We start from the raw sequence: 26,078 nt of genomic DNA on the forward strand, positions 1-26,078 counted from the left end.
TGTCCTTTCACCTTATAGTTTTGCTGCTCTAAACCAACTGTCTTTAATCCAAATGACAAACAACTAAAAACGGCCCACTTTTACTCTTACTCAACTGTCTTTAATCCGAATGACAAGAAAAAACTACAAATGGCCCACTTTTACACTTAGGTGAAGCTGTAGTAAAAATGTTAGACTGATAGCTCTCATGACTTTTTGCATAGACATGCACAAAAATTTCATCAAATGAGAGTGAGCGGTTTTTGTTGAATAACTTTGAACATGTGGCTTATATTTACACTAAATGAGACTCCTAACTGTAGGTTGAAAAGACCTACCAATGTAACAAATTTAAAAAAAAATCATAAAAGTATGTTTTCTATCAAATAAAGTTTCTGTACTCTTGGTGTCATATCTCGTTTATTTCTTAATGGATTGCCTTTAAATTTGGTATGTGAAATAAGAGTCCAGTTGAGCACATTCAGTGGAAAATATTTGATAGTTTGGATTACCATAGTCTGAGCTACAGAAGGTGGAAAATCACTAAACTATCACTCTTGTTAATAACCCACAGTGTGTCCTGCAGCAGGTTGTTTTGGCTGCCTGACACATTGACATATGTATTGATTAAGAATACTTTATGAATCATGTACTTATGAGAAAAAAGTTCTCTATCACTGAGAAGTTTGTTACTCTCTTATTATTAAGGTGTGAAAAAAAAAAGTGTGGCCAAAAAAGGATTGAGTGTACAACTTAAAAGAATGAAATCAAAATTTACAGCCACACTGGTAGCTAAACTTGTAGAATTAATCAGAATTATACAGCAAATTTCCATTCATTAGTTAGCCAGGCTACATTTTTTGTTCAATTTGAGGCATGATGATGATGGGTATAACAAAATAGCAAGTAAGAAAGAGACACTCAATAGTACCCAACAATAGCTTTAGGATTGCAACCCTATTATTTGGAACAGGCTTCTACATTACACAACCAACCAGATTCTTTAAAATATATGGTGGTACTTTTTCCTCTCTAAAACAGTGTTAATAACTTCCTTTATATTAACACCATGGAATCTAGATTATTGTCATCACCTGCATGCACTTGATACAGCTATACCAAGCACCATTATGTTAATATCATATGATGCTAAATGCTCTTTAATCAGGAGAATTTCATAAAACTTGGCAAATCTGTGTTGAAAAGTTGGCAATGAATAATAATCATCCACCTGTATCATTCTTTTGAAAACTTGAGCTAGAAACTGCTCATCTAGTTTGCTTGGCCTAACCAATACTTATGTATCTGCACATCCTTTCACTTTATAGTTTTGCTGCTCTAAATCAGCCGTCTTTAATCCGAATGAGAAAAAACTAAAAACAGTCAACTTTCAGGTGAAGCTGTAGTAAAAATATTAGACCAATAGCTCATGAGTTTTTGCGTAGACGTGCAAAATAATTTATCAAATGTGAGCAGTTTTTGTTGAATAACTTTGCACATGTGGCTTACATTTACACCAAATGATACTCCTAACTGTAGGTTGGAAAGAGCTATCAGTGTACCAAATTTGAAAAAAATCTATAAAAGTATATTTTTCTATCAAATGTTTCTGTGCTTTTGGGGTGAAGAAAAAATTCAATCAAAATTCTTAATAGATTGCCTTTAAATTTGGTTTGTGAAGTAATGGTCCAGTAGAGCATATTCACTGGAAAATATGTGGTAATTTGGATTACCACAGCCTGAGATACAGAAAGTGGAGAATCGCTAAACTATCATTCCTGTTAATAGCACACAGTGTGTCTTGCAGGTTATCAATTTTAACAGCATTAGGTAGCAACATTTTCTTTCAATAGGGCCATCATACAAAAAATAGAGGTATTGGAACTTCCAAAAACACATGATAATCTTTGTACTTCTGGATCATGGACTACATGAAGCAGCACAGAAATAAAAGCTGGAATATTTGTTTCATTTTTATTTATGAATCACAATAATTAAGTTACATAATGACAAGCTCTCAATTTAAATTACTTCTGAGGTAAAAATTGTTGAAAGAAAGTTTGAAATGTTATTTATAATTAGATGTTGATAAACTTTGAACTTTTATATACAGATGTGCACTCAACACTTGAAAAGTGCTCTCTGATTCAAATATTATTAATTGGTATTTCTAGTTTATTAATATTTATGCTATTTTTCCATTTTCAAATAAACCCACAATATATTCAGTGGTATAAAACACTCTTCTCTCTACCCTTTCCATCATAAATATTTATGGTAGTTACTACACAAATCTAATATCAGATAACTGCTATCCTACCAGTAACTTAAGGATTAAAATCACCAAAATTATGTACTTAATTTGTTAGTTGCTATATCTGACAACTTTGAATGTAATTTTCATTCAAAGTTAATTTACTTAACTGCAGTCTTTACATCATACTGTTATGACAGCGGAAGTCGCGTGATGCTGGGAGCATGCTCGCTGGAGTTTCTAAAATTATCGGGGAACCTCGTGAATGCCTGAGTGTTTGCTAGACGCCCTCTTTTTTTAGTATATAAGCCTGCCGAGAAAAACCAGTACAATTGCAGAGATAGATAGAGTGAAAAGATAGATAATTGAGTCAAGCGAACAGTAGGCACCATAAGTAAAGCGTGTGAATCACTGTGATTTATAGCGTGTGTTATAAAGGTTGTTAAGTTTAAATTGACTGTGGAAATTCTGTGTACTAAAAAGTTTGTATCGAGAAAGAATAAACTAGTTTTAATTAAGAAGGAACTCGTATCGCTGAAGTTCCTCGGAAATAAATTATACCAGAAATTAACAAACAAGCAGATAAGCAACAATACTATTCAGTTTGAACATCAAATATGCTTTTCAAGTGTAATATATATATTATTTAAACAACTATTAGAATGAATATTTCTAATATTAAGCTTAATATTAAGTTGCATACTTACCATATTGAAAATACAATTTCCTATTTTTTCTTGAATTAAACTGTATGACCAATTCCATATTTTACCTTATTTGAATACTAACACTTTCTCACTTCTGAGGGAACAGTAAAGTAAGATTCAACCAACACTGTTACAACTAACACATTTGTACAATAACAATAAGTACAATAACTTGAAAATTACCCAATTTGATTCTTAAAGGGAGAGGAAAAATGTAAATACACCATCCAAACTTTGCAGGTCACAATAAAGCAAGTTGCTTGACATTTGTAACTAACAGAAAGTCTGGTGAGGTAACCAGCAGTAAATAAACAAATTTAGAAATGTTTATAGTAGTATACACTAAACAGAAAATAGGTTAAAATAAGAAATAAATTTAAAAATTTGTTAATGATGGAAATGTACAAATATAAAAACATACCAACAATAGGACTTTATATAACTAATTATTTTTTTTTGCAGTTGAAATGCTAAAAAAAGTCTTAATAATTAAAAACTGCATGTCTTCACACACCTTTGTGAGGGTAAAGAACCTTCAGATCCAGAACTACTCAAAGATGTAGTCAAAGGTTTCTGAGAGATTCTACCATTTTGTTCAAGCCTTGTTTGCTTATCTTCAAGTTTCTTTGATGGAGTTAATCCTCTCAGTCTGTGAGAAAGAGGAGGAGGACTGTCATCTTCACTACTAAACAAATCTTGAAGAACCTAAAAAAAACATGACCTTAGAACATACGTGTACATTTATTAAGGGTTACAGCTTTTTATTCTTTTTGAGTCTTAGTCTGCTAAAATCTTTGAAATCACACATCCACATGCATAAAACTCTTAAAAGTAACACTTACATGTGCTAATAACTTTAATTATTGTAATTAACATAACTTTTATTTCTAAGACTTGCATCATAAAGTTATAATTTTCCTATACTTAAGATGTATTTCCAATAGGTACTTACCTCTCCTCACAAAAATAGCTATTCTCATTCAGTGTTGCCCTCAATATGCAGAAAAAAAATTTCCACATTCCACAGGCCTTGAAGCTCACACATCTGGAAATTGACCTGATTCCAATGCATCTTGTATGCAAATCATAATGTGACAACCCTCCACCAATAAGAGTACGAAATACTCTCATGATGCATGTGAATACGTCTACTCAATTCTACTGAACTATCACTTCGAGTTTTAGCAGGAAATTTAAGCACCAGTTTTCAGTGGGGAGGAAGGGTAGTAAGTGTTAGAGAAGGTAAGTACCTATCGGAAATACATTTTCAGTATATTCAAATTATAACTTCCAATATGATACATTACCTACGCTCACATAAATAGCTAGAATCCCACATCCAACAGGTGAAGAGACCAGTGTGAGGGAATGAAAGAAGCATCTTTCGAAAGTGCCTTATGGACACTCTCAAAAAGATCTTTGGTGTCAAAGATCATATGTGGGAGACCACACCACTTCTGAAACAGGTATACTCTTCACTCATTGTGGAAAGATGTCGCAGATATAGGCAAAAATATGGAGTAGCACATCCAATAGGAAGAGAACTATGGTTAGATAGGGAACTGAACAACACAATATATGAATCTCAATCCCATAATACATAAATGTGGGTGTGAGTAAAATGATGTGTCTCCAGGTATAGAGTGGCTAGTGCATGACAGACTGTACATGGCAAATCAACTACATCCAAAACCCAGGCCAACAGGAACCAACATCCACACTGGGGTAGGGTGAGGATCATGCTGTAGATAAGTTAACTACAATCCAAAACCTGGCCACCAGGGACCAATATCTATGTGGGGGTAGGAAAGAGAATCATACTGCTGGTAAGTCAACTACAATCCAAAACCTGACCACCAGGGACCAATATCTATGTGGGGGTAGGAAAGAGAATCATACTGCTGATAAGTCAACTACAATCCAAAACCCAGCCACCTGGTGGTGTTAGGAAAGATGACCATACCATCTTCACCTCAAGTTCATAAGACAGGAGGGAATCTCAAACCCCGATGCACAAACGGGACACATGAAAACAATGTGAGAAATTGATTGATCGATCCGAGAACCCAGCATTGAAAAGATGTTTGTGTAATGAAAACCACCTCACTCAAAATTAAAATGAGGAACCAACCCAAGCATAGTAACATCCTCGGAATAATAACAACATTGAGGTATAGGGGAAGGGGAAGAACCGTAGTAATCTGCAAGTACCTCCACCATGACACACAACAGGGATAAAGTAACAAGAGTATAAATGAGTGATGGAATAGAGACATCTGTGATATATGTGTGAGGACTTATGTTGATTGGTTCAGCTCTAAATCTAAACCCAGGCACTGGGAACAGACATCCACATGGGGGAAGAAAGAAGGATTCCAATCAAAGGGGGTGAACTGCAATTTTGACAACTCACTCCCACATATACATGTATCATAATGGAGGATATCACCTCATCTACATCAGCAGAACCACCACCCTACTCTCAACTGAATGGTTGTGAAATCATTTCTATATTTTGCTTGTATTTGTATTTCATTAACCCATTTAGAAGGATGCCTCCATGGTCCACCACCCCAGCGGTTTGGAACTGGAAAGTGGCAAGGACTCTCACACTCCACTAGAAGAAGGGGGGTTGGAGCATGGTGGGGAGTCTGGAGGAATGACAACAACCGAGACAGCGCAATGGGTGCCAACAAAACCTTATTTTGAAAAGCAGACCATACCAATTTATTCAATACAAGGCATAGCAGGGATGGGCAGCTGTCTTCTTCTGCTTTACCCACATAATTCATGGGTAAGAACAGCCTGGGACTGGCAGATTAATGAAGCAAATGTATTACGAGGATAAACCTACAAGCGATCTTGTGGAACACCCCATCTCAGCAGTGTGCATTTAGTGGCCATGGAATTATAATTGTTAAGTCATCATGGCCTTACAGTGTGGCTTTTACAAGTTTAAGTATACCTGGATAGGCACCACTCACCACAGAGCAAGATCCATGAAGAAAAAAGAGGTACATGCCCCTCAAAAATAAGAGGTATAATTATACTAAAGGGCAACTTACCCAGTCACAGTCTCACAAAAGAGTGAAGGATGGCAACAGGAGGATGACGGTACCCCAAAAGGAAAAAACAACTCCCCAAAGCAGAGAATGGGAGATGAGTGTATGAGATGTAGACCCAGTGTTCGACGTACGAAGAACCTCCAACAGACGGCAGAGTAGACATGCAGGTAAAAAGGAAGGTGCACAATCTGAGTGAACACACCAGGAATTGATAACAGAAAGAAGGATACACGGAATAAAAGGCCAATCAAATCACAATCCAAACTCTATGGGTCAGGGAGGAATGGAAAAAAAATCACAGACAAAGAAGTGGAGTAAGAGAAGGAAACCTTGGAAATGGATTCAACAAAAATAAGCCTTAAAAAAATGAAGCAATTCACAGCATGTACTAGACAGAGAAGGTCATCTGGATCCGACCAAGAAGAAATGGGGAAGATGGTTAGAAACGAAAAAGTCGAAAGAAATATACCACATGAGCCAGAAACATGTAGGCAAAACTGAACCAGAACAAAGGAAACAAATTGAGCTGAAACAGCCAAGAAAACCAGATTTGTGTCAACCAGAAAAGATCAGTCAGAAACACCTGAACCAGAGTGACATGGATGAACAAACATTTTGGGAAGAAGACTAATGGAATAAGAAAACAAACTAACATTAAAAGCACCTGGAAAACGATCATCCAGGAGACGGATGTCAAGTGTGTGGGTTCAAAAAGGGAGATCCACTGTCTACCGCAAAGGGAACAAGAATGAGCATCCCCTTGTCGAGTGATAGAAGCCACCAGCTTCAAATAGTTGAAATGAAACAAGATTAGTCAAATCTAGACAAGAGGAAGAGAGTAAATGAAAGCACACTGTACTGGCAGAAGTACCAGGGTGAGAAGGGGATAAGACTTTTTACCTGAAGACCATTCTCCTGAAGTCACCTAATGATAAAACCATATCCCTCACCTCTGGATATGATCATTAGTGAAAAGAAATAATCCAGAAGAGAGGTAGGAAGCAGTAAACTGACGTCGTATGGGATATGATCAACTATCAACACATATAGAGACGAAGAGGGAAAGATGAAAATGAAGAGGAAAATCAAATGAATGGCTCAGATAACAGAAAACTCCATTGAATGCATTCAAGGATGAAAATGGATGGTCCCCATGGTGGGATGTTTAGAAATACCACCGCAAAGAGACTGGAATGTGAGGTATGGAACAGGAAAACATATCCAACTGGAAAATCCAACTACCTGAGCTGACAATGGAAGAGGTATATGAGTAAGTTAAGACATGAAAGAGCTAACCGAAGCTAGACATCCAATGAATGGTGTCGGTAAAATCCCCAAAATGTGGAAGTTGGGTAAAATGCAGACTGACCCACAAATGACATATGGAACCAAAACAAGTCCAAAGGTCAAGGTATGAAACTGGGACCAAAGCACATGGTAAAAAAACCTAAGATAATAACCTGAGAATGAAAAGTAAGAACGTGTACCATGGACATTCCCAGTCATGAAGAAATAGCCAACCCAAATGTGATAAGAGACTACATAATAAAATGGGCAAGATCCAAGAATTGACTGAGGAAGGACCGATCGATCCTGAACCCCAAACAGCATCGAGCATACAGGATGAATGTAGAAAACCTGTAGGAATGACAGGTAAAGGACCGTAAGTTGCTGGACATGTAAAAGAGAATAAAGATCACATCTCAGAATGAAACAAATAGCAACTAAAAAAAAAATTAACACAGAATGGCAGATACCCCACGTGATGCTAATTGTACAGGAGGAGCCCCAAGAAATGGACTGATGAAGAACAAAGGAACTGACCTTATGTCCATATAAGCAATGGATGGGAATCAAACAGCAGTGTCCCACCCAAGAAGACACCAAAAGCAAAGAAGCCACGTGTAGAGGAAAAGAAGTGAAGATGGCAAACATCCCAACATGGAAGGAAGTAGGAGGAGGTATCCCATGAAAATCCCTAAATATAGGTGGAACACCAAAGAAAGGATATGAAAGGTAAAGATTACCTGTAGAAGAATAGATAGGGTAATACAAAACTGAAAAACTAGGTAGCGGAGAAAATGGATAGGATTAACAGAGAACCAAAGGACATAAAATCAAGAAAATGATAAGCTGTATATGGTGAATCATGCAAGTACCACTCTCAAAAGAGAGACAAAAGGATCCTCATGAAACAATGTCAGGGGAAGGGGAATCTACTGTGAAACATTACAGGAGGAAGGTGAGCAACAATGGAAGCAAGTAGGGTGGACCCCAGCCACCAGGAGCCCACACAAACGAAATTAAGTGTAAGAAGTATAAAGGATAACTTAAATGAAATTAATGTTAAGAAGTATATATTATAAAGAATGGTGAAAATGAAATGGTCCATAATATTGGAAAAGTTAAGAAATTGTGTAGTGAAATAAACATATGTATTAGGTCTTCAAGAAATTATTGTCACTAATGAAAAAAACATGAACAACATATATATCAAAACAATCTCCATTCTTATCGATGCTGCTTTTCCATCTTACAATCAGGTTGTTAATCCCCTGATTAGAGAAATCACTTGGCTTTGAAGCAAAAAACATGTCGATGTCTTCTTTAACAACTTCTACATTTGCATACATTTTCCCATTAAGATGGTGTTGCACCGAATGAAAAAATGGTCATCTGATGGTGCCATATCTAGAGAATATGGTTGGTGGGGGAGAACTTCCCAAGCCAACTCCATAATCTTGTGTTGCGTCAAACATGCCACATGTGGACATGCATTGTCCTGGAGAAGAAAAACACCTTTTCGATTGACAAGTGAAGGGTTTCATTTAGTTGCTGACTATAGATCTCTGCAGTGATAGTTCACTGTGGATTGAGGAGTTCGATATTAATTACTCCTGTGATGTCCCACCAAATGCAAAGCATCACTTTCTGCAGATGGAGTCCAGGTTTTGAGGTCGGAAATGGTTTTTGTCTAGGACTGAGCCATTGTTTTTGGTATTTAATATTTGCATAAAGAATCCATTTTTCACTGGTGACAATTCTGTTCAAAACTGGTTCACGCGCATTACGCACCAGAAGAGACGAAACAACGTTCACACTTTTGAAAAGGATGATTATTGGAGAGTTCGTGAGGCACCCAAGCACCTTCTTTAAGGAGTTTTCCCATATTCCTTAGATGTTTACATATTATTTCATGAGAAACATGCAATTTCAGGACCATTTCCCGAGTGTATTGCCTTGGGTTAGGTTCAAGAAGTGTCTTTAGAGCATCAATATCAATTCCAACATGTTGGCCCCTGTCATCACAGTTTTTAAGGCTAAAGTCACCTGAACAAAATTTGCTGAACCATCATTGGCACTTACGAACGTTCAAAACATTTCTATAAACTGCTTTAATATTCTTTGTGGCTACAGAGGCATTGTTTCTCTTCTTGTATTCAAACAGCATTACAACGTCTCGTTGTGTACCATCACTATAAAGGATTAGAGTATACTAAACTTCACACATTATATAGGCTACACTGACATGATGTTTAGGCAGTTTGTTTAACTATTATACGTGATGCAAGTTTTTTCCAAAACACGACATTAATTTCTTGACGACCTAATATTACATGTTATGTGTTGAAGAAACAAATATTTAATCTAACTATCGATTAACAAAGAATTATAACCACAGGCAACCCAACAGTAACAGACAGTTGTTAACAAGATATTTTACTTAATTAGCAATTAACCCATAAGTAGAACTACAGGTAAATAAAAAATAACAGACGCTTATTAAGCATAATGGAAGAGTGCAGGACAAAGGATATCACTAAGCTCTAAAATAAAAATCTTAACCTAACAAGGGTTCCACACAAACCAAGTTAATAAAAAGTGTTAACTCTTTCAGCCCGGGCTCGGTCTCTGGGACCAACCTTGTAACCATTTTGTGCTTGTTAAAGTTTTAATGCAATAACTTCTAAATTAGTAAGCATATGTTAATGAAATTTGGCAGATTATTAGTAAACATTATAATGCTTTCATATGCAAAATATCAATTTTTTCATTAATTATTAAGATTTGTAAAGCAATGTTTTTCTCATGCCTTTTTTTCTTTTCGCATGTTACCTATCCATCATGCAAAGTAATTTTCATTTTAAGATTAAAAATACTTTTATGCATCAGAAAACTTTCAAACTTCAAATGCAAAATCTTTATAATGTCCAGATAGTTATCAAATATTTCTTAGAAAAAAACTTTACATTTCATCTATTATTTTCAGTAACGAATCTCTGTACAGGATTGGTAGATTTGACCGATCTCGTAACCACCATAAAAGATTAGGAAATAAATATAAATTATGCCTCTTTCATTCTACAATGACAACAAATTATAGCACAAAAACATAAATGTTTAGACTAAATAGCTTAAATCTCATAATATTATACATTTCTATATATCTATTATCTTTATTCTATTAACCTTTCAGCCATGTCTGGCTAACAACACAGAAGTTACAATGATGTGGCACATGTGCTCTCACGTTACAGTATCCAATAATATAAAACTGACCTTTAGCTGTGCATACAAAGGGCAGCATTAGAATCAGTCAGTTCCAGATGTGAAAGCTTCAAGGCTTGTGGCATGTGCAAAAAAATTGTGCATATAGTGCAGCACTGAATGAGAATAGCTATTTATGTGAGCAAAGGTAATGTACTGTATTTGAAGTATTTCATTGTTAATCATATTTCTATAGCTGTTTTTATTCATATTTACAATTGAAATGCTGGTTTTTCTAAGATCATGAATGTAAAATACTACTTGTATACATTTTAGACAAAAAAAACTATAAGACTACAAATTATATTTATTACTTTTTTTAAGTTAATTCATTCAGTTTCAAATGAACACTGTGCTCATAATGTGACTTGTAAAAAAATGCTGAATTTATTCATCAAATGATGTTAACGAAACTGTACAATTTATAAAAATAATAATAATAAAGTGTGATTCTGTAATCAATGGCAACTTAAGACCACATAACTAAAAGAATAAGTTGGTTCATGAAAAACTGAGTTAAAAAAATGTCAAACTAAGCTATATATTTTTTCTTTACTTTAACTAAGTAAAACCAAATTATGTAAACAAATATTTCAGAAATAGAGAAACCATAAACTGCACAAAACCACCATACATGATAAAATAAGCATAACTCATTACAAGGGGCATCATAATACCACTATTCTTCCCTGTGTACCAAACTATGTATGATTAAAGTAGTAGTTTTTCTTTTTACTAATACAATCGGTGATAACCACTCTTGGTGACAGGGCTCAAAATTAACACTGTTACTGTTGCAGTTCTATTAGTAAAATACTAGAAAATACTAGTACATATTTCAGAAGATTCACAAATTATTACTCTTGCATATCAATTCACTCATCATTCATGCATTTCAGTCATTTATATTACAGGATTCTGAGGACAGCAAGTAACTATAATTGTGATTAATAAGATTGTTTCAGTTGTAGGTGTCATGCTGGTTTTGTGAACTCCGTTTGAGCTACTTGGCATAGCCATGCTAACTATTAGGAAGTGAGGATAACAAGACCACAGCTTCCTCTCTTCTGATCAATTACAAAGGCAATTAGCATGTATGTCACTTGGCCAAACTTACATCATCCAGCCTCAGCAATGCAGTTTTAATGGCAGCATAGTTACTATGCCTAAGAGGTTGCTCACTGGAGGTAATAATAAATAAAAACCATATCAACTGCAAACTTTTTTTTCCACATTCCTCTTAATTTGTTTATGATTAACACAAATGTTAGGACCATTGACTTCTAGTACTTCACAAGTTTTTGGTGCTTAAACCATAACTTTAAAGTTTTACTTAATTGAATATGTATTTCTGATACACACTCACCTTTATATACTTGAAGTCACACTAATCTGCCCGAGACTTGCATGCCACCAGCCTTGTGAAAACTCCCACCTAAGTTTCACATGAAACACCACCTTCCTGAGTATCTAATGCCTTAGGAAGGAAGAAACAGTCAGGGTAGAGAAGAATGCAGGATTTGTAGAAATTAGTTCTGGATGAAGTCGATACAGCAAAAGTCAGAACAAGGAAAAGCACTTGTAAGAAGGAAAAGAAAAGTGTAAGAGAAAGGCAATAGAGGGAGAGCAACAAAAGGTTTGAAAAGAAGGGCATGAAAAAGTACATTCATTTCCCAGTCAGACAATGGAGTGGGAAAAGATGGGTTGTGCAGTAAAAAGGAGCATAAGAGAAAGGAACAAAAACAATGCAGAACCAAGAAAGGTGGAACACAGTGGACAGAGCATCCTGAGACCCCAGAACTGTAGAAACAGACAAGTTGCAGTTAATTAACCAAGTAAAGAAAGAGGTGAAGTAATTAAGTTAGGTTGGTCAGGGAGAAAATAACAAAGGAAAGACCAAAGACAAAAAATCCATCATTTTCACTGGTACAGAGAATAGGTGGAACAATGATAGGGATGGGAGAGAAAGAAGACTACACAGATGGAAAATCCAATTTGCATGGCAACAATCTCACACGCGAAGAGGGTATTACAGATCAAAATGGAAAAAGGATGTGAGAGGTGTACAAGAAGAGACAGAAATGTGGGAAGAGGAAAAAGGGGTTTGGCCAATAGGAGACATAGAACAGGGAACCAAGGTTGGGTGGGCTGGTAGTGGGTGACCAACAGTACTTTATATTGGATGTCCTAAGACAGAGTAAGAACACTAGTGTGAAGGCAGAGAGGATGATAGGCATAGAAGAAACAAGACCATTCTTAGCTGAGAGTATGCACAGCCAGTACTGATGGGTGAGGAACAAGAGACCAGAATGGGGCAGTTTGGCATAGAGTGGTGAGGCAAATGCAGCTAATAAAGGAATAACCAGTTGGGAGAAAACCCAATGGAAACCTGTGGGTGAAGAGACCACCCTGAGGGTGGGTAGTGGATACATCATGAGAAACAGTATGCAATGATGTCCTGAGAGCCTGGAGCAGGGAAGGCAATCAAAATCAAGCTCACCCAATAGGAATAGGCCCAAAAAGATGAGATCTAATGTCTGGAAGCAGATGTTCTTCAAACAGGTGTCCCATTAACAGTTTATGTGAGACACTACCATGGAATTGTCCAAGTGGACCATAATCATAATATCCATCAAGGAGAGGGAGAAATGGGAGCATGCCCATAGGACTGCAAGCATTACCCAAATTCTGATGTGAAGAGAATTCACTTCAGAATTCCAGGAACCTGAAGTGGGAAATTCATATGCGAATGCTCCCCACCCAGTGAGGGATGAGTGGGAAATAGGAAAAGTCTGGCTTGGAAGGAGGTACGGGAACACCAGTGGTGTAGTTCAAGTGGTCCAGCCACCAGGATAGGAAGAAGGACCCGTGAGGACTGTCGATTCCTGGAAAAATTTCATGAAACACATAGAGCCCACCTGAAGGGGATGCATATGAGTATGGCCAAGTGGAATGAGAGGTTTCAGAGAGGCTATAGTCCCTAAATAGAAAAACTAATGCACGGTTTGGAGAAGAAAACTAGCAGACTTAGGTGAGTAGACTTATGAGAACTAATAGTCAAGGAGAATAAAGTTGGGCACAACTGAGGAGAGAGCTGAAAAAAATATCTAGAAGTGAATAAGACATTAGGACAGGGTAGCAAGAAGTTGGAAATGTAGATGAGCCATTCCAAGCAAATGGCTCCACGAAACAAGTGAAGTTTGGTTTGCAGATTCCACTCAGGAAAGGGAGAGAAGAAGCCTGCCAACCATGAAGAAGTGGAACTGTAGTCCCAGACAATGTAGATGGTGAGCAAAGGCCCAGATAATGCAATTGAAAACATAGGGGAGATGGCTATTCCAAATGGAAGGTCATGGAAATGATAGACACGGCCCCCGTGGACAAACATGAGGTAAGGTCATGAGGCAGGGGCTATAGGAATAGAGAAATGTATCCAACTTATCTGTCTTAGTCATCCACAGCTCTGGCTGAAAGACCAGAGAAGATAGAAATAATTATCCATCTGAAATTGAGGGAGAATGAAATTTAAGTGATGATGGATAAGTTAATTAACGGGTACCAGCCCCCAGTTTCTTATGGTGATTATGAAGATGCAAGAGTAATAACCCAGAAAATTGTAAGGAACTCGCTCTATGGATTGCTTCTCCAATAGGTGTGAAACTGCTCCATCCAGACATTGGTGGTAGGCAGGAACTGAAAAGGGATGAAAGGCTATGATTTAAAGAGTAAGTAAAGAGCAAGACTCTGGGTCAAGACTAGAATGACCCATTTGTCTGAAACAAAATGAGCCTACAAATGAGTAAACTGGGACAGACAGGACTTGAACTGACTGGATGGTCACTGACTGTAAGGACAATGGGAAAGCCTTTGGGTGAAAGGAGGACAGGAAGAGCTGGAAGGCAGGAAAAATGGAACTGAACAGGGAGGAGGGGTGGGTGAGGTCCTGGGATAGATGGAGGAGTGAGATTGAGACAACTCGAAAATAATGAGGAAAGAGAAGAGTGATGATGGGCTGCCTTAGCACTTGATTCCAGGGAAGTAAGGGGACAAACAAAGGTCAAGAAGGAAGGAGGTGGTAAAGAAACATGGGGAGGTAGGGTATCTCTACACAAGAGGTCCCAACAATAAGGAGCCAAATGACAGGTTAAAGTGCAGAGGAAGTTGAATGCGTAATGGAAGAGAAAGGAATGTACCCTTTAAACTCATTATGGGAACAGCAGAGTACCCATAAGAGGAAAGGTATCAAAAGAGGGTAATAAGGACAGTACATAGTCATGAAATTTGGGTACAGGACAGAGACATGGGTGACAAACAGTTTGTCCCCAGACTGCAAATGAGACTCCAAGGATTGGATATCTAAAAAAGGAAAGGGAGAGGGACTTTGAGTAATTAGGTAGGAAACTGTCAGGCATGGAGGATGTGGCATAATATACAAAAGCGAATCTGTTCTAGAAAGAATGAAACATAAATGGAAATATCAGAGGAAGATGGAAAAAAAAATCAAGAAATCATAAGTGAAAAGGTTATGTAAATGAGATCAGGAAACATTATAAGTAATGGGGTAAGGAAAAAGAATGGTCCAAACCTGGGTAATAAGTTCTTAGAAAACCTGAAGACAATTGAACTTGTTCTTCAGAAGGAATGGAGATACCCTAGGTAAAGGCAGGAGGTAAAAAAATTGCTTCATTTCAGCCATCTCAACTTCAGATTCAAAATCCTGTGAAGGGAATAGTGTGGGAGGGATGGAAGAGGAGACTACTGGCAGCAAATAACTTTCTAAATTTTTGGTGATTGTGAGTGATATTTGCACTCACTTCAGCAGAATAAGAATTCACAATAAATTGTGAATTCATACTGAAAGTTTGAAAAGAAAGTGAAGTTATGTAAAATACTGCAAGTATCAGCAAAAATAAACATATCTTTGGAAGACTTTGCTGAGAAAAATTTAGGATTTTTGCACATGAATGTAAAGGGACCATTTACACAAAGTGTGTCACACTCCTGTGGGTAGAAGGTCTTGCAAGTCTATCAGGCAATTTAGCATGACTTCAAAAGGAAAACAGATATCTGTGTATGGAGGTGAATGATCGTATTGGAATAATAAAATACTTTTTAAGTATAAAAAACAATCAACAGTAGGGTACAGTATAAATTGTTTATCCAGGCACTTATGAAACAAAAAATAAAACACATAGTTAAAGAGTTTTGATATTTGAAAAGAAAACATGATACAGAGTATTTATCTATAGATATAGGATACATACAAATATATTAATATTTAATACATGAAATAATGAGTTATGACACAGGTAGTTAATTTTAGAAGAGAATGATGTTGCTAGTAGCATTCTTGAATTTTCCAATACAAAAAAAAAAAAAAAACTACCAACCATTTGCTAGTGCCTTCAAAAGTTAAGGTTGAGGACTTAATGATAAAGAAATTAGTTTTTCCTTCTTCTAATTTTGTGAAATTGAGTTATATTTTGCAGTTACTTGTTTATACAACATGATATGAATGTATTGTTACATGTAATATCAGTACTGTTATAGCTGACTTAATAAAAAGGAATATATCTATAATGACTACATATGCATGCAACTTGGAAGCATGTCAACTTCCCAATAACTGTAACCTAAAGCCTACCTTTGTATATCAGCGCTCACAAGGCCAAGTTTAAAATACCTTATTCTTTGGCATATACCAAAGGATATCTGTGAACGTGTTTGTTTTAAATTTAGCGCAAAGCTACACGAGGGCTACCTGCACTAGCCATCCCTAATTTAGCAGTGGAAGATTAAAGGGAAGGCAGCTAGTCATCACCACCCACCACCAAATCTAGGGCTACTCTTTTATCAACAAATAGTGAGATTGACCATCACATTATATTGTGCCCCCCCCCCCACACACACACACACAGGCTGAAAGGGCGAGCATGTTTGGTGAGACAGGGAATTGAACCCGTAACTTGCAGATTGCAAGTTAAGCACCCTAACCACTTGGCCATGCCGGGCAGGTATCTGTGAACAATAAAACTGATTTATTGTGAGACAGACAAGTCTTCATTTCAGGTAAAAAATTGCAATCTAGTATAAAATTTACATGCATAATACCTTCATTTTTGACAATGCTGTAGAACACTGCTGAGGAGTAACTTTGGGTTGACATTTGGCTTTCCTATTTAAAGACTTATTGTTTACTTTACTTTGGACAGGTTTTTCTTGGCTTGGATTACTTGTGCTCAACATCTTAGGGATTGCACTTTGTGGTTTTCTGTTGCTGTCAACTCCCTCTGAAATGTTATTAGTCTCAGGGCTACTTGAGGAAGACTTAAATGATAGCTTTCTACAAAGTGCCATTTCTGAAGATCCACCTACGTGACAGGCTTTGTTTGGCTTTTTAGTTTTTTCATCCTCGCTGTCTGAGATAACAATAATTGAGCCAGTATGAGCTAATACCTTCATCTCATGCTCTGTACACTGTATAACATTTTTAGAATTGTTTGTCTTACTTACTTTTCCAGGCAAGCAAGACTTTCCAGAAACAGAGCTGTTAACACCGACTTCATCATTTTTAAAATGTTTTTTGTGAATCAATGCTTTGTCGGATAAAACATTCACATTGTTAACTACTAAACCTTCATGAGTATCCACAGATAACTTCTTTGAACTTGGTATTGTGCACTGCCTGAAATCAATTCTTGTAGATTCCATTAGAGGTGAATCCTCAAGGAAAATATCCTCTGATCCTGATTGTTTAGCATTTACAGCACTTGTAGTTGTAAAGTTACATTCCTTAAGTACATTCTTTATGCTCAATGAATCTTGTGATTCACTCAATTTAGTAGAAGATATTCTTGTTTTATTTGTTTTAGGTTCTAAAAGTTTAATATCACTAATTGAGGATTTTGACAAATGCTGAACTGGAGAATTTTTAGAGTCATTGGGTAAACATTCATTTTCTTTAGAAATGTTTTTTATGGCTTCCAAATTTAGCTTATCTGCTTCTGAACCACAAGAAGTCTCAATGGATGTAGATTTTAAAAACTCATTGTAAAGCACTGAGAACAATTCCACAGATTTTCTCATTTGCGGTGTTGTTTCAAACACAGGGCTTGGAGACATGGTTTTCACAGTTGGACTGACCCTACTTGGAGATTCTCCTTGATGTAGAGTTTGGTACTTCCGGGATAGCTTGCTTAAGCCTGTTGAATTGGGGATATATGGTATTAACATATTTATTAAACAGTACAAATCTTACTTTATCATGCATATTGATACATAAAGGACTAAATTTCATTATCTTATGCATTTTGAATTTTACTACTACTTCACATCATATTTGGAAATATACTAATATTCATGCAACATAAAACTGTATTTAAACAATTTAACAGTAGTTCACACTTAAGCATTTCTGTATCTCCAGATAAGATTTAGACAGTGCAGTCTGTACTTATTTATATGTACTGTATTTATAATGTGCATCTGCTTGGATGTATGAATGAATGATGCTAAAGTTTTCATCTACACTGATATAGACTTTCATACATAGACCATACACTCCTATATAAAGGCAGATGCAGTCCATAAAATTTCATATGCAGTAGAAACATCTCTTAACATAAAAACAATAAAGTATATGTAACTGGTTCACTTTTCTCAAACATTAAAGAATTGTTTCAATAAACTTTATATTAATATGATGAAAATTAGTCTTTGACATCAGTCAAAATAATTAGACAAGTTCCAACTATAAACAGTTAAGTGAACAGAATAATATGAAAACCTGATACACAACTACTGTCAAAAAAAAAAAAGTGGAAGGAGAAGTATTGTCAAAGTAATAACATAGACTTGTAAATTTAAACTTCATAAAAGTTGTTTAGGTTTTAATTTTCCATAATTCAGTTATGCAGATTTCGAAAATAACATTTTTTTCTATCATGTAAAGATTTTTTATAAATTTGGAAGAAAAACAATTGTTACTTAGATCAAATTTTTATTTTATTCACCACAATGAACATTTTTTATCATGTTTGTTGACAAAAGTACAAACAAACTGAATAAAAGGGAAGAACACTCATGTCAAATGTATTGCGTTATGACATTTTGTGAAAAATCTGTACGTGATGGAGAAACATGAATATCATTTTCAGATTCAGCATACAGGAATTACCGTCGAACATGTAAAAATTTCAAGACAATAAAACCATCACAGGCCCATGTAATCAAAGCCCTTAATGCCATTGACTTTAACCCTTCTCAGAATAGCTGTCACAAATGAAGCTTTCCACTACATTTCCTATCAAGCTTATAACATAAAGCAAGTATAATTGCTGTATGATTAAACACTTACACACAAGTCATATAGTGGCTTTTTAATGTGTATCATCAAAAAATCATTTCAGCTATCTGAAGATTTATTGAGGCATAAAGAAAGCAAAACTTTTACCTAAGTGAAAAAAAATAAGTTTTCAAGGTTATAGAAATAAAAAAATCCAATTGTCATATGACATTTTACTTTCAGACTGTATTGACATTTTAGATATATTTCTCAATATAAACATTTTTTTCCTAAAAACTACGAAATATTATGATAATTTAAAACATTGACCAGCTGGAGATGTAAATCTACACAGAAGTATAAAATACATACACACTCTAGGAATTCTAAAAATAAAAAGCCCAATCTATCACTTAATCACTACTTGTCACCTAATTATACCAGTTTGGGGTAGGGAGGAGGGAATACACTAAACTCATGATACATGTAACTTTCCCACATCTCTGTTTAAATAACTTTTAAATGTTAAATTTCTTAAATCAACACCTAGTCTTGCAACAAAAGCACATTTATTAACCAATAAAGAGTATGCCACTTCCTTATGTTTAAAACAGTTACAAAAAAAATCAACAAATATAATTTTACTTAAATACATAAAATTACTCTTATTTGTTAAGACATTTTATTTAGTGACAGGAAGACAAAGTATTTTCACACTACTGAACTATAGTGTTGAATGGCTCCAAGTTTTAGGTTCTTGAGTTTCACATTCACTTAGCTTAGACTCCTTTCTCACCATTGCTCTTGAAGTTGAATTCCACAAGCTGCCGTGCTACACATTGTATAATATGGTACGTTCATGAACAATTTATGTACAGCCATAGGATCATGAAAATAAGCCTTTTCTTTTATTATTTTCAGACCAATACACTGTGGCAGATTATAAATTAAAGCATAATTTGTCATATCTATTTCTGTATCATAATATATAAGCTATGAATCATGTACTGGATTGTTTTATAAAAGATTGCAATAAATCAATATTCAATGAATTGTTGCACATCTAGTATTAGGGAATTCCACTGGACAAGAGCAAATAAAACAAGACCAGTTCTTATAGTGGTGATGTATGGTGTTTTGAGTTGTCTTTTACTCACCACAGTGAATCTATGTTCATATAGGATTTTAAGAATATGTAACATTGATGTTACTAATTAATTCTTCTGAATTATTCAGCAGACAAGCCGTTAAAGTACTTAAATAACTATGAAGCCCAATTTATATTGCCTTGCCCTTGTCGAAAACCATTGTAACTCAGTGACAAGTGATAAATCAAATGATACATTGGGCTTCATATTTGTTTTTAGTATTTTAAACAGCTTGTCTGCTGAATAATGTGGTAGCACCAGTGCTACATATTCTTCAAATCCTATACAAATAAAGGTTCTCTGTGGTGAGTAAAAAAACAACTAATGACACTCGGAAACTGAGTTTCACAGTAAGCTGTAATACAGTCATTATAATAAAACAAATGCTACAAAGCTGGTATAGAACTTCAAGAACAATGAAACTAAGCTAAATATTTCAGTATCCTACAGATACAGGAGTTTGAATTTCTGATAGTCAGTGAGTTTTCAATCCAAAGCTCCCTCAAAATGGTGAAAAATTGGTCAACTTAATTCTCGAACACCTATGAGTATAAATGTTATAATTTTTCTATACTGAAAATGCATTTCCAATAGGTACTTATTTCCTCTCACAAAATTAGCTATTCACGTTTAGTGCTGCTCTCTATATGGGAGCTTTTCTTTACGCATGCCACAAGCCTTGCCCTTCCCCCTTGTTGGAATTATCATATTCCAACATGTCTCTCATGCAAATCATACTGCATGATCTCTTAACTAATAGTAGCATGACATGCCCACATGACACATACAACTCCTTCTATACTTCTCTACCAAACCTTCACTTTGAAGTTTGGCACAAGGCATGAGCACCAGAGAAGTGGAGAGAAAGGGTGAGAGAAGGTAAGTGCCTATCGGAAATACATTTTCAGTATAGGGAAATTATAACTTCTGATATGGTACTTACCTCCTCTCACAAAATTAGCTAGAATCTCACGTTGAAAAGGAAAAGGGCCCTTAACGAGGGAGGGAAAAAAGTACCCCCAAAAAACTCAGAAGGATACCCCCGACCATGAGACAGATCCAAATATCAGAAGAGGGGAACTGCACCACTTCTGAGCCAGGTATACTCTTCACCCCTTTGTAGGGTGTGTCATGTACAAGGGTGGAAATTGTGAGATGTAGAGTGGCTAGGGCGTGTCGGACCATACTCGGTAAGTCAACTACATCCAAAACCTTCTCACAGGAGTAGGATGAAGATCATACTGTCTTCATCTGAAACCCAAGAATCGTGGATTAAGATCTCCATCGATTTCTGGATATGTCACGAGAATTCTCAGTTTTATCGATCCAGGAATAGAGATCCGGTATCAAAAGGATGTTAATCGCATATAATCAACTCCTCTAACCATGGCATAGGCCAGCACCATCCAAAGGGAATAACATCCCCACAAGAAGAAAACAAAATTTCTATTCTTATAGGACTTAGACATTGACACTGAATGGTTAATATTAGTATGTATTTAGCTACATTGTCTTTTATAGTTAATAATGAATAATATGTGTACAAAAAACTACATTCTAGGATGTTAAGCATAAACACTGCTGAGAAGTCTATAAATGATAATTTTTTTGGTGGTAATACCCCCCCCCCCCTTATCCCCATAGGATTAACATTAGTCTTGCATACACTTTAGTCCTTTTAGGTAACCTTTGCTTCTTCTGCCTGCATGATCTAGATGTCCAAGATCCCTTTTTTCATGAGTTCACTCACAAAAAGATTTTGAACTGGATTCTTGTTATGTGTTTGTTAGATTGATTTTCAGACTAGATGCTTCTTAACTTTAATCAACTGTATATAAATTGGTCATGTATCATTCATTATTCTTCACAAAAGTACAAAAAGAGTCTAGTGTAGATAATTTCTGTACTTGTGAGGACTACCATTACTTTTGTTTGGAAATTTTTTAGTAGCTTCTTATCTAACTTTATTATGCCTGGATGAGTGCGTCCCTTTGAGTTAAAAAAAAGTATAGAAAATAAACTTATAATTGTTCTTCCTCACATTAAAATAAAATTTCAGAGTTAAAATTTATTGTATAAAGTATTTTATTTATTTCATTTTATACATTAAAATAAATTAAAAATTGAAAGTTACGATTTTTGGACTAAGTTCAGCAAGCTCCAAATGAAAATGTTAGTTTTATGAATTTTCTAAATTTTTTCTGATCATAATATGGTACTTGTAGCTTCCAGGATAAAACCCAACATAGTTTTGAACAAAGTAGTGCTAACTTCACTTTGTAACTTCAATACAAGTTCGGTTTTATTGATTTTAGCTAATCACGGTTTTTCAACCTTGGTTCATCGTATGATGTAATTACTTATACTTCAGCTTCGAGAAATCATAGGTTACAGGTCTAAACATGTAGAGAAAACTCTTTCTCTGCTCATTTAAACTAAAATACCAATATGGCTTTCAGTTCACTGGATATTGGAACAAAGTTATAAAAGCTTAGCTTGGTGATATGTTGCTAGAAGAAAAGATGTTTGTTAATAACTTCCACAACAAATACAGTTGTTTTCTTTTTAAAGCTTACTTTATCATATTATACTTTATTTGAATAATGATATTGCAATATGATAGAAAAATCTAAGAAAAGTTCTTCATGAAACAAGATGACGTAGGCTTAGTTAAAGCATTTTGCAGTTGACTTTTTTAACCCTTTCACTGCACAATTAATTTTCACGCTGATTTCAAAAAAGTGTCAATTATCCACCAAAAATAAAAGTATGAATTTGACCAATTGTATTACTTTTTAATATTGAAAGAAGCTGTATTTTCTATATCTGTCAGTAATATTCCTTGAAAATGGTACTGGATAGTGAAAAATAATGATTAAAACAAACAATCCAGGAAAATTAGAAGAAAAGTGTTTTTCAGTAAATGGCATAAATATAGGCAAAATTAAGTCAATAAGAGGCCAAAATATAAAACAAATTATTTAGATAACAATATCCAAGATATAAAAAATATGTCTTTCCATTGATTCTCTCTGTGTTCCTGCAATTTTGTAATGAGGCATATAAACATCCAGGTTTCATGGCATAAAACACAGATGGCAACACACAGGCAAGTTTGGTGATTGTTTCAAGTACAGAGGGACATTCCTGCATGTTGCAGTAGAGGGAAACTTTTTGGTAGCCATGGGGTATATCTGAATTTCGCAGTCAGCGTGTATAAATGTTTATTCAGATATGTCCGAACTATGCAGCAAAAGTGTTAAGTTTCAATGAATATAAAATGGATTTAAAACATATTACATATATTAAATTAAACCCTCTGATTAATAATTTTAAAAAGTTGGCTTGTTTATAGTTTTGTTATGGTAAAATAAATTTTTATTAGAAGCTTGTGATTTAACACAGTGAAACTGCATTTGGTGTTTTTTGGTTTAAAAGAAAGATAAAATTTATAGCTATATAATATAAAAGCTTTATAGGAAAGTTTTAGAAAAATGTAAGATGCTATAAAAATCAGTAATTAAAGCCTACATCAAAGGTAAACATTTATTATTTGTTTCTGAAAAAAAAAGTATTACAAAGAAATTTTTTGAAAATTTCAAATCTGCAAATTCTTTAAAAATGACACTTATAAAAATCAGATATTATATTTGCAGAAGCTACATAATTTGTACACATTTCTTCTGAAATTTCAATTTCTTTCATACAACAGTTCTTATATATTTTTTAAAGAAACCATACAACAGTTGATTCCCATACGGTACTTACCTCCCTCACAAAAATAGCTATTCTCGTTCAGTGCTGCCCTCTACATGCAAACTATTTTTATGCATGCCACAAGACTTGCACTCCCCACTTGTTAGAATTATCATATTCCAACATGTCTCTCATGTAAATCATCATGCGTCATCTCTTAATCAATAGTAGCATGACATGCTCAAGTGACTCCTTTCATACTCCTCTACCAAACCTTCACTTCTTGATTGGCAGTGTTTGAGTTCAGACATCTTTTTTGAACTTCATGCTCCCTTGACGACAAAATTTTTTTTGTCCAAAGTGTTTTTTTTTTAAGATTAACTTTTCTTTTTTAGCAACCACTTTATTTTGTTGCTATATATTTTTGCAAAACTCGACCATTTGTGTGCATTATTTTGAGTTATGAAGTTCACGTTACCACTTTGGAAGTCACACCACTGACCAGTGTTGTTTTTCAGGCCTCAGGTGCAGGCAACCAGATGGTAGTTCTTTCTGCTTTCATATGTTGGGAGATTGAATGCTACATGGGTCAACCTTTATCTCCTGACATCCCCCAGGCTTCTGAATCGGCAGACATTATTCAAAATGACAAGGATTTTGATTGTCTTTTCCCGCCTCCAGACTTTGCCATTCCTTCCCACTTGAACCTGAGGATTCATCTTGGCCTAATTTGGTCTTCATAGATTTTGTGTCTCAGGCTTGTGATGTTTTATCCCTTTCCCCTATCTTTTATTCACCTCAAAGGAACGTACCCATCCAGGCATGATAGAGTTAGATAAGAAACTACTAAAAAATTTTCCAACAAAAGTAATGATGGTCCTCACACGTACAGAAATTATCTACACTAGACTCTTTTTGTACTTTTGTGAAGAATAATGAATGATACATGACCAATTTATATATAGTTGATTAAAGTTAAGAAGCATCTAGTCTGAAAATCAATCTAACAAACACATAACAAGAACCCAGTTCAAAATCTTTTGTGAGTGAACTCATGAAAAAAGGGGTCTTGGACATCTAAATCATGCAGGCAGAAGAAGCAAAGGTTACCTAAAAGGACTAAAGTGTATGCAAGACTAATATTAATCCTATGGGGATTAGGGGGGTATTACCATCAAAAATTTATAATTTATAGACTTCTCAACAATGTTTATGCTCAACATCCTAGAATGCAGTTTTTTGTACACATATTATTCATTATTAACTATAAAAGACAATGTAGCTAAATACATACTAATATTAACCATTCAGTGTCAATGTCTAAGTCCTATAAGAATAGAAATTTTGTGCATTAAAAAATGTTAATAAAAGTAAAAGTAGAGTTTGGGCCAAATTAATCAAGAATAAAATATTGTAATAGCTACTGAAAAATGTATATAATTTATTATTCATGTTTAAACACACACACACACACACACATAATATATATATATATATATATACTGAATGTAATATAAAAAGTATTTATTTTTTACATCTATTTTCTTTATTTTTGTGAAGTTTCCTCCCTGAATGTTTTCTTCCACTCCAAGAACCTATAGGAGTCAGTGAACTAGAGGTAGCCATCTGAAAATCAAAATAAAAGAAATTAACTTTTAAGATAACACAACTTCTTCAAATCAAAATCATTTTTGACAAATCAGATCTTATTTCACAAATAATAAAATGCATACATAGTGTGGCAGTTTAAATTAAGTGTCTTACTAAGTGGGTAAATTCTTCAGTTCAGTTGATAGAGCACTTGCCTGGTTTCAGGTTTATATTCTTCTCAAGGGAGATGAAAAACTGTTACCAAAATAGCCTCATTTTATTTATTTACAGGCCTCATTCACTCAAGTTACTCAACAAGTTTAATGAAACTATACTAATGGAGCAAGAAATAACTTTGCTTACACCTCAAGTTCATCTAATTACAGGACCATAAATCCATATTACACGTTTTTAGCATTATATCATTTAAAATAGCAATCAGTACTTTCCCTTTTTGGTCACAAGCATCTGGTAAATAATAGAAAATGCATAATGTCAGTTTATACTTACTAAAAACTGAGTTAACTGCTTTTATGTGAAAACACAATTCTCCTGTTTTAGCAAATGTAGGTTGAATGTCAATTTTAGATTCTAGAAGTGTGTAACATCATAATTATTTAAAACTATTAATAAAGAAAAATTTAGTTTTACTTTAAAAAGTAGCTATTAAAAATCTTCATGCATACATCATTTTTGGATGTATACAATCTATAACAGTTTCGAAATTCACATTACCATATTCTACATTACTCTAAAGACAAGAATTTCCACTCAACTAAGTTTGAATTAGTGCATCATTTAATTAAT

The 26,078-nt window shown here is 34.9% G+C and overlaps 1 protein-coding gene across 1 annotated transcript in view; it reads right to left on the reverse strand.

The window, feature by feature from the left end:
• The window catches only part of LOC106477600 (mucin-4-like), a 67,077-nt gene that overhangs the window by 34,999 nt on the left and 6,000 nt on the right, over positions 1-26,078 (reverse strand). Inside the window, exons 2-4 of the mRNA XM_013938177.2 lie at positions 25,217-25,307; positions 16,665-17,755; positions 3,455-3,645 (exon numbers count right to left, since the gene is read on the reverse strand). Coding sequence (XP_013793631.1) covers positions 3,455-3,645; positions 16,665-17,755; positions 25,217-25,307 — 1,373 coding nt within the window. The remainder of the gene's footprint in view (positions 1-3,454; positions 3,646-16,664; positions 17,756-25,216; positions 25,308-26,078) is intronic.

This window comes from Limulus polyphemus, unplaced genomic scaffold, assembly GCF_000517525.1.
Source record: "Limulus polyphemus unplaced genomic scaffold, Limulus_polyphemus-2.1.2 Scaffold8, whole genome shotgun sequence".
Lineage (NCBI taxonomy): Eukaryota > Metazoa > Arthropoda > Merostomata > Xiphosura > Limulidae > Limulus > Limulus polyphemus.